This window comes from Coregonus clupeaformis, unplaced genomic scaffold, assembly GCF_020615455.1.
Source record: "Coregonus clupeaformis isolate EN_2021a unplaced genomic scaffold, ASM2061545v1 scaf1522, whole genome shotgun sequence".
Classification (NCBI taxonomy): Eukaryota; Metazoa; Chordata; class Actinopteri; order Salmoniformes; family Salmonidae; genus Coregonus; species Coregonus clupeaformis.
Window position 1 is genome coordinate 60,001 of NW_025534976.1, and position 10,000 is coordinate 70,000.

Below are 10,000 nucleotides of genomic sequence, written 5' to 3' on the forward strand. Positions count from 1 at the left end.
CCTCTAACCAGCTTAGTGTCTCTCTCTTCCCTGTAGGCCATCTAACCAGCTTAGTCTCTCTCTCTTCCCTGTAGGCCCTCTAACCAGCTTAGTCTCTCTCTCTTCCCTGTAGGCCATCTAACCAGCTTAGTCTCTCTCTCTCTTCCCTGTAGGCCCTCTAACCAGCTTAGTCTCTCTCTCTCTTCCCTGTAGGCCATCTAACCAGCTTAGTCTCTCTCTCTCTTCCCTGTAGGCCCTCTAACCAGCTTAGTCTCTCTCTTCCCTGTAGGCCATCTAACCAGCTTAGTCTCTCTCTCTTCCCTGTAGGCCCTCTAACCAGCTTAGTCTCTCTCTCTTCCCTGTAGGCCATCTAACCAGCTTAGTCTCTCTCTCTTCCCTGTAGGCCATCTAACCAGCTTAGTCTCTCTCTCTCTTCCCTGTAGGCCCTCTAACCAGCTTAGTCTCTCTCTCTTCCCTGTAGGCCATCTAACCAGCTTAGTCTCTCTCTCTCTTCCCTGTAGGCCCTCTAACCAGCTTAGTCTCTCTCTCTCTTCCCTGTAGGCCATCTAACCAGCTTAGTCTCTCTCTCTTCCCTGTAGGCCATCTAACCAGCTTAGTCTCTCTCTCTCTTCCCTGTAGGCCCTCTAACCAGCTTAGTCTCTCTCTCTCTTCCCTGTAGGCCCTCTAACCAGCTTAGTCTCTCTCTCTTCCCTGTAGGCCCTCTAACCAGCTTAGTCTCTCTCTCTTCCCTGTAGGCCCTCTAACCAGCTTAGTCTCTCTCTCTCTTCCCTGTAGGCCCTCTAACCAGCTTAGTCTCTCTCTCTTCGCTGTAGGCCATCTAACCAGCTTAGTCTCTCTCTCTTCCCTGTAGGCCATCTAACCAGCTTAGTCTCTCTCTCTTCCCTGTAGGCCCTCTAACCAGCTTAGTCTCTCTCTCTCTTCCCTGTAGGCCCTCTAACCAGCTTAGTCTCTCTCTCTTCCCTGTAGGCCATCTAACCAGCTTAGTCTCTCTCTCTTCCCTGTAGGCCATCTAACCAGCTTAGTCTCTCTCTCTTCCCTGTAGGCCCTCTAACCAGCTTAGTGTCTCTCTCTCTTCCCTGTAGGCCATCTAACCAGCTTAGTCTCTCTCTCTTTCCAGTAGGCCATCTAACCAGCTTAGTCTCTCTCTCTCTCTTCCCTGTAGGCCCTCTAACCAGCTTAGTCTCTCTCTCTCTTCCCTGTAGGCCCTCTAACCAGCTTAGCTCTCTCTCTCTCTTCCCTGTAGGCCCTCTAACCAGCTTAGTCTCTCTCTCTCTTCCCTGTAGGCCATCTAACCAGCTTAGTCTCTCTCTCTTCCCTGTAGGCCCTCTAACCAGCTTAGTCTCTCTCTCTCTTCCCTGTAGGCCCTCTAACCAGCTTAGTCTCTCTCTCTTCCCTGTAGGCCCTCTAACCAGCTTAGTGTCTCTCTCTTCCCTGTAGGCCATCTAACCAGCTTAGTCTCTCTCTCTTCCCTGTAGGCCCTCTAACCAGCTTAGTCTCTCTCTCTTCCCTGTAGGCCCTCTAACCAGCTTAGTCTCTCTCTCTTCCCTGTAGGCCCTCTAACCAGCTTAGTCTCTCTCTCTCTTCCCTGTAGGCCATCTAACCAGCTTAGTCTCTCTCTCTTCCCTGTAGGCCCTCTAACCAGCTTAATCTCTCTCTCTTCCCTGTAGGCCCTCTAACCAGCTTAGTCTCTCTCTCTCTTCCCTGTAGGCCATCTAACCAGCTTAGTCTCTCTCTTCCCTGTAGGCCCTCTAACCAGCTTAGTCTCTCTCTCTCTTCCCTGTAGGCCCTCTAACCAGCTTAGTCTCTCTCTCTCTTCCCTGTAGGCCCTCTAACCAGCTTAGTCTCTCTCTCTTCCCTGTAGGCCCTCTAACCAGCTTAGTCTCTCTCTCTTCCTCCTCTCTCTCTCTCTCTCTCTGTCTCTCTCTCTCTCTCCTCTCTCCCGCCTATCTCTCTCTCTCTCTCTCTCTGTCTCTCTGTCTCTCTGTCTCTCTGTCTCTCTGTCTGTCTGTCTCTGTCTGTCTCTCTCTCTCTCTCTCTCTCTCTCTGTCTGTCTGTCTGTCTGTCTGTCTGTCTGTCTGTCTGTCTGTCTGTCTGTCTGTCTGTCTGTCTGTCTGTCTGTCTCTCTCTATCTCTCTGTCTCTCTCTATCTCTCTCTCCTGTCTCTTTCTCTCTTTCTCCTTATTTCTCTCTCTTTCTCTATCAGTTCTCTCTCTCGTCTCTCTCTCCCTCTATCCTAAGGCATTGTGGTAGATTATGGATCTGCTGGGTCTCTCTTCATCACTCATCTGTGTATTATCATTTCTCATTTATTTTATCCTTTGGCTGCCAGCCAGCTAGCTAGCCACAGCAGCTATGGAGTTTGCTGTTAATCATACTGGAAGTTCTGCCAGCCAGTCCTGTTTATTGAACTTGGAAGTAATGGTTGTTCATCAATTTACCAACATCCATAGCATCCTCTCATTCAACTCTTCAACCCTGTCCCCTTCAACTCTCGTCCTCCAAAAGACACTGGTCTCTTCTCCTCATCCTGTGTCTGTGCTATGGTAACCCTCTCTCTCAATTCAATTTCAATTGAAGGGCTTTATTGGCATGGGAAACGTATGTTATCATTGCCAAAGCAAGTGAAGTAGATAGTAAACAAAAGTGAAATAAACAATAAATATTAACAGTAAACATTACACTCAGAAGTTTCAAAAGAATAAAGACATTTCAAATGTCATATTATGTCTATATACAGTGTTGTAATGATGTGCAAATAGTTAAAGTACAAATGGGAAAATAAATAAACATAAATATAGGTTGTATTTAAAATGGTGTTTGTTCTGCCCTTTTCTTGTGGCAACAGGTCACAAATATTGCTGCTGTGATGGCACACTGTGGTTTTTCACCCAATAGATATGGGAGTTTATCAAAATTTGATTTGTTTTCTAATTCTTTGTGGGTCTGTGCAATCTGAGGGAAATATGTGTCTCTAAAATGGTCAGTCATACATTTTGCAGGAGGTTAGGAAGTGCAGCTCAGTTTCCACCTCATTTTGTGGGCAGTGTGCACATAGCCTGTCTTCTCTTGAGAGTCAGGTCTGCCTACGGCGGCTTTCTCAATAGCAAGGCTATGCTCACTGAGTCTGTACACAGTCAAAGCTTTCTTTAAGTTTGGGTCAGTCACGCTGGTCAGGTATTCTGCCACTGTGTACTCTCTGTTTAGGGCCAAATAGCATTCTAGTTTGCTCTGTTTTTGGTAAATTCTTTCCAATGTGTCAAGTAATTATCTTTTTGTTGTCTCATGATTTGGTTGGGTCTAATTGTGTTGCTGTCCTGAGGCTCTGTGGGGTCTGTTTGTGTTTGTGAACAGAGCCCAAGGACGAGCTTGCTTAGGGGACTCTTCTCCTGGTTCATCTCTCTGTAGGTGATGGCTTTGTTATGGAAGGTTTGGGAATCGCTTCCTTTTAGGTGGTTGTAGAATTTAACGTCTCTTTTCTGGATTTTGATCATTTGCGGGTATCGGCCTAATTCTGCTCTCTATGCATTATTTGGTGTTGTACACGGAGGATGTTTTTGTAGAATTCTGCATGTTTGTCCCATTTTGTGAATTCTTGGTTGGTGAGCGGACCCCAGACTTCACAACCATAAAGGGTAATGGGTTCTATAGTTGATTTGAGTATTTTTTTAGCCAGATCCTAATTGGGATGTCAAATGTTAAGTTCCTTTTGATGGTGTAGAAGGCCCTTCTTGCCTTGTCTCTCAGATCGTTCACAGTTTTGTGGAAGTTACCTGTGATGCTGATGTTTAGGCCGAGGTATGTATCGTTTTTTGTGTGCTCTAGGGCAACGGTGTCTAGATGGAATTTGTATTTGTGGTCCTGGCATTTTGACCTTTTTTGAAACACCATTATTTTTGTAAAACGTTTTATTTATATTTTTTATTGGTGGTAGATCAGCTTTAATATTGCAGATAGATTGTAACTTCCATCAATGTAATTGTCTGCATCACTTCCAATCCCCCATATGTTGTTTTTTTCTCGCAAATATATATATATATACATACATATACATACATACATACATACATATATAGAGCTGGAAAATATATATTTTTTAAAGGATATGTATGTGTGTGTATGTGTGTGTATATATATATATATATATATATATATATATCAGTGAGGGGAAAAAGAATTTGATCCCCTGCAGATTTTGTACGTTTGCCCACTGACAAAGACATGATCAGTCTATAATTTTAATGGTAGGTTTATTTAAACAGTGAGAGACAGAATAACAACAAAAAATTCCAGAAAAACGCATGTCAAAAATGTTATAAATTGATTTGCATTTTAATGAGGGAAATAAGTATTTGACCCCTCTGCAAAACATGACTTAGTATTTGGTGGCAAAACCCTTGTTGGCAATCACAGAGGTCAGATGTTTGTTGTAGTTGGACACCAGGTTTGCACACATCTCAGGAGGGATTTTGTTCCACTCCTCTTTGCAGATCTTCTCCAAGTCATTAAGGTTTTGAGGCTGACGTTTGGCAACTCGAACCTTCAGCTCCTTCCACAGATTTTCTATGGGATTAAGGTCTGGAGACTGGCTAGGCCACTCCAGGACCTTAATATGCTTCTTCTTGAGCCACTCCTTTGTTGCCTTGGCCGTGTGTTTTGAGTCATTGTCATGCTGGAATACCGATCCACGACCCATTTTCAATGCCCTGGCTGAGGGAAGGAGGTTCTCACCCAAGATTTGACGGTACATGGCCCCGTCCATCGTCCCTTTGATGTGGTGAAGTTGTCCTGTCCCCTTAGCAGAAAAACCCCCCCAAAGCATAATGTTTCCACCTCCATGTTTGACGGTGGGGATGGTGTTCTTGGGGTCATAGGCATCATTCCTCCTCCTCCAAACACGGCGAGAGAGCTCCATTTTGGTCTCATCTGACCACAACACTTTCACCCAGTTCTCCTCTGAATCATTCAGATGTTCATTGGCAAACTTCAGACGGGCCTGTATATGTGCTTTCTTGAGCAGGGGGACCTTGCGGGCGCTGCAGAATTTCAGTCCTACATGGCGTAGTGTGTTACCAATTGTTTTCTTGGTGACTATGGTCCCAGCTGCCTTGAGATCATTGACAAGATCCTCCCGTGTAGTTCTGGGCTAATTCCTCACCGTTCTCATGATCATTGCAACTCCACGAGGTGAGATCTTGCATGGAGCCCCAGGCCGAGGGAGATTGACAGTTATTTTGTGTTTCTTCCATTTGCAAATAATCGCACCAACTGTTGTCACCTTCACACCAAGCTGCTTGGCGATGGTCTTGTAGCCCATTCCAGCCTTGTGTAGGTCTACAATCTTGTCCCTGACATTCTTGGAGAGCTCTTTGGTCTTGGCCATGTTGGAGAGTTTGGAATCTGATTGATTGGTTGCTTCTGTGGACAGGTGTCTTTTATACAGGTAACAAACTGAGATTAGGAGCACTCCTTTTAAGAGTGTGATCCTAATCTCAGCTCGTTACCTGTATAAAAGACACCTGGGAGCCAGAAATCTTTCTGATTGAGAGGGGGTCAAATACTTATTTCCCTCATTAAAATGCAAATCAATTTATAACATTTTTGACATGCGTTTTTCTGGATTTTTTTGTTGTTATTCTGTCTCTCACTGTTCAAATAAACCTACCATTACAATTATAGACTGATCATTTCTTTGTCAGTGGGCAAACGTACAAAATCAGCAGGGGATCAAATACTTTTTTCCCTCACTGTATACACACTGACATGGCTATGGAGACAGGGACATATACACAGTGATATGGCTATGGAGACAGGGACATATACACAGTGATATGGCTATGGAGACAGGGACATATACACAGTGATATGGCTATGGAGACAGGGACATATTCACAGTGATATGGCTATGGAGACAGGGACATATACACAGTGATATGACTATGGAGACAGGGACATATACACACTGATATGACTATGGAGACAGGGACATATACACAGTGATATGACTATGGAGACAGGGACATATACAAACTGATATTGCTATGGAGACAGGGACATATACAAACTGATATTGCTATGGAGACAGGAACATATACACACTGATATGGCTATGGAGACAGGGACATATACACAGTGATATGGCTATGGAGACAGGGACATATACAAACTGATATTGCTATGGAGACAGGGACATATAAACAGTGATATTGCTATGGAGACAGGGACATATACACACTGATATGGCTATGGAGACAGGGACATATACACAGTGATATGGCTATGGAGACAGGGACATATACACACACAGTGATATGGCTATGGAGACAGGGACATATACACACTGATATGGCTATGGAGACAGGGACATATACACAGTGATATGGCTATGGAGACAGGGACATATACACAGTGATATGACTATGGAGACAGGGACATATACACAGTGATATGGCTATGGAGACAGGGACCTATACACACTGATATGGCTATGGAGACAGGGACATATACACACACAGTGATATGGCTATGGAGACAGGGACATATACACAGTGATATGGCTATGGAGACAGGGACATATACACAGTGATATGGCTATGGAGACAGGGACATATACACACTGATATGGCTATGGAGACAGGGACATATACACAGTGATATGACTATGGAGACAGGGACATATACACAGTGATATGGCTATGGAGACAGGGACATATACACAGTGATATGGCTATGGAGACAGGGACATATACAAACACAGTGATATGGCTATGGAGACAGGGACATATACACACACACTGATATGGCTATGGAGACAGGGACATATATACACTGATATGGCTATGGAGACAGGGACATATACACACTGATATGGCTATGGAGACAGGGACATATACACACTGATATGGCTATGGAGACAGGGACATATACACACACAGTGATATGGCTATGGAGACAGGGACATATACACAGTGATATGGCTATGGAGACAGGGACATATACACACACAGTGATATGGCTATGGAGACAGAGACATATTCACAGTGATATGGCTATGGAGACAGGGACATATACACAGTGATATGACTATGGAGACAGGGACATATACACAGTGATATGGCTATGGAGACAGGGACATATACACAGTGATATGACTATGGAGACAGGGACATATACACACTGATATGACTATGGAGACAGGGACATATACACAGTGATATGGCTATGGAGACAGGGACATATACACACTGATATGGCTATGGAGACAGGGACATATACAAACTGATATTGCTATGGAGACAGGGACATATACACACTGATATGGCTATGGAGACAGGGACATATACACACACAGTGATATGGCTATGGAGACAGGGACATATACACAGTGATATGGCTATGGAGACAGGGACATATACACAGTGATATGGCTATGGAGACAGGGACATATACACAGTGATATGGCTATGGAGACAGGGACATATACACAGTGATATGGCTATGGAGACAGGGACATATATACACAGTGATATGGCTATGGAGACAGGGACATATACAAACTGATATTGCTATGGAGACAGGGACATATACAAACTGATATTGCTATGGAGACAGGGACATATACACACTGATATGGCTATGGAGACAGGGACATATACACAGTGATATGGCTATGGAGACAGGGACATATACACAGTGATATGGCTATGGAGACAGGGACATATACACAGTGATATGGCTATGGAGACAGGGACATATACACAGTGATATGACTATGGAGACAGGGACATATACACACTGATATGACTATGGAGACAGGGACATATACACAGTGATATGGCTATGGAGACAGGGACATATACACAGTGATATGGCTATGGAGACAGGGACATATACACACACAGTGATATGGCTATGGAGACAGGGACATATACACAGTGATATGACTATGGAGACAGGGACATATACACACTGATATGGCTATGGAGACAGGGACATATACACAGTGATATGGCTATGGAGACAGGGACATATACACAGTGATATGACTATGGAGACAGGGACATATACACAGTGATATGGCTATGGAGACAGGGACATATACACAGTGATATGGCTATGGAGACAGGGACCTATACACAGTGATATGGCTATGGAGACAGGGACCTATACACAGTGATATGGCTATGGAGACAGGGACATATACACACACAGTGATATGGCTATGGAGACAGGGACATATACACAGTGATATGGCTATGGAGACAGGGACATATACACACACAGTGATATGGCTATGGAGACAGGGACATATACACAGTGATATGGCTATGGAGACAGGGACATATACACAGTGATATGACTATGGAGACAGGGACATATACACAGTGATATGGCTATGGAGACAGGGACATATACACAGTGATATGGCTATGGAGACAGGGACCTATACACAGTGATATGGCTATGGAGACAGGGACATATACACACACAGTGATATGGCTATGGTGGCTGCGTTTGTGTCTTCCATATACTAACAGTGTCTCTCTGTCTCCTGTGTTTCAGGTTCAACTACAGATCTACACACCATCTGACCATCAATGGCTTCTACGACTTCCTCAACTGGTTCGATGACAGGGCCTGGTACCCACTGGGCAGGATAGTGGGGGGCACGGTGAGTGAAATGACAAACGTTTTTGTGTGTGTGTGAGTGGATGGATTAGGAGTGGAAGTAGCTCTCTGTTTCTTTCTCTTTCACTCTCTCTCTCTGTTGTTTTCTTTCTCTCGATCTTGCTCTCTCTAGCTTTTTCTCTCACACTCTCTCTTTCTCTGATTCTCTCCTCTTGTATTTTAGGTCTACCCAGGCCTGATGGTCATGTTTTGCCAGTTGTGATAGACATGGACTTACCCTATCTTAGTCCTCTCTCTCTCTCTCTCTCTCTCTCTCTCTCTCTCTCTCTCTCTCTCTCTCCAGATTTACCAAGGTCTGATGGTAACGACTGGTCTCTCTCTCTCTCTCTCTCCAGATTTATCCAGGTCTGATGGTATCGGCTGGTCTCTCTCTCTCTCTCTCTCCAGATTTACCAAGGTCTGATGGTAACGACTGGTCTCTCTCTCTCTCTCTCCAGATTTATCCAGGTCTGATGGTAACGGCTGGTCTCTCTCTCTCTCCAGGTTTACCCAGGTCTGATGGTAACGGCTGGTCTCTCTCTCTCTCTCTCTCTCCAGGTTTACCCAGGTCTGATGGTAACGGCTGGTCTCTCTCTCTCTCCAGGTTTACCCAGGTCTGATGGTAACGGCTGGTCTCTCTCTCTCTCCAGGTTTACCCAGGTCTGATGGTAACGGCTGGTCTCTCTCTCTCTCCAGGTTTACCCAGGTCTGATGGTAACGGCTGGTCTCTCTCTCTCTCTCTCCAGGTTTACCCAGGTCTGTTGGTAACGGCTGGTCTCTCTCTCTCTCCAGGTTTACCCAGGTCTGATGGTAACGGCTGGTCTCTCTCTCTCTCTCTCTCTCTCTCTCTCTCTCTCTCTCTCTCTCTCTCTCTCTCTCTCTCTCTCTCTCTCTCTCTCTCTCTCTCTCTCTCTCTCTCTCTCTCTCTCTCTCTCTCTCTCTCTCTCTCTCTCTCTCTCTCTCTCTCTCTCTCTCTCTCTCTCTCTCTCTCTCTCTCTCTCTCTCTCTCTCTCTCTCTCTCTCTCCAGGTTTACCCAGGTCTGATGGTAACGGCTGGTCTCTCTCTCTCTCTCTCTCTCTCTAGGTTTACCCAGGTCTGATGGTAACGGCTGGTCTCATCCACTATGTTCTAAACCTGCTCCACATCACGGTGCACATCCGAGACGTGTGCGTGTTCCTGGCGCCCGTCTTCAGCGGCCTCACGTCCATCGCCACCTTCCTGCTGACCCGCGAGCTCTGGAACCAGGGGGCAGGGCTTCTGGCGGCGTGCTTCATCGCTATTGTCCCCGGTTACATCTCCCGCTCCGTGGCGGGCTCCTTCGACAATGAGGGCATC

General features: G+C 45.4%; 1 protein-coding gene across 1 annotated transcript in view; it reads left to right on the top strand.

The window, feature by feature from the left end:
* Positions 1–10,000, top strand: part of LOC121542584 (dolichyl-diphosphooligosaccharide--protein glycosyltransferase subunit STT3B-like) — a 71,307-nt gene that overhangs the window by 17,246 nt on the left and 44,061 nt on the right. Inside the window, exons 2-3 of the mRNA XM_045218356.1 lie at positions 8,560–8,668; positions 9,749–10,000. The exon at positions 9,749–10,000 is cut by the window's right edge and continues 36 nt beyond it. Coding sequence (XP_045074291.1) covers positions 8,560–8,668; positions 9,749–10,000 — 361 coding nt within the window. The remainder of the gene's footprint in view (positions 1–8,559; positions 8,669–9,748) is intronic.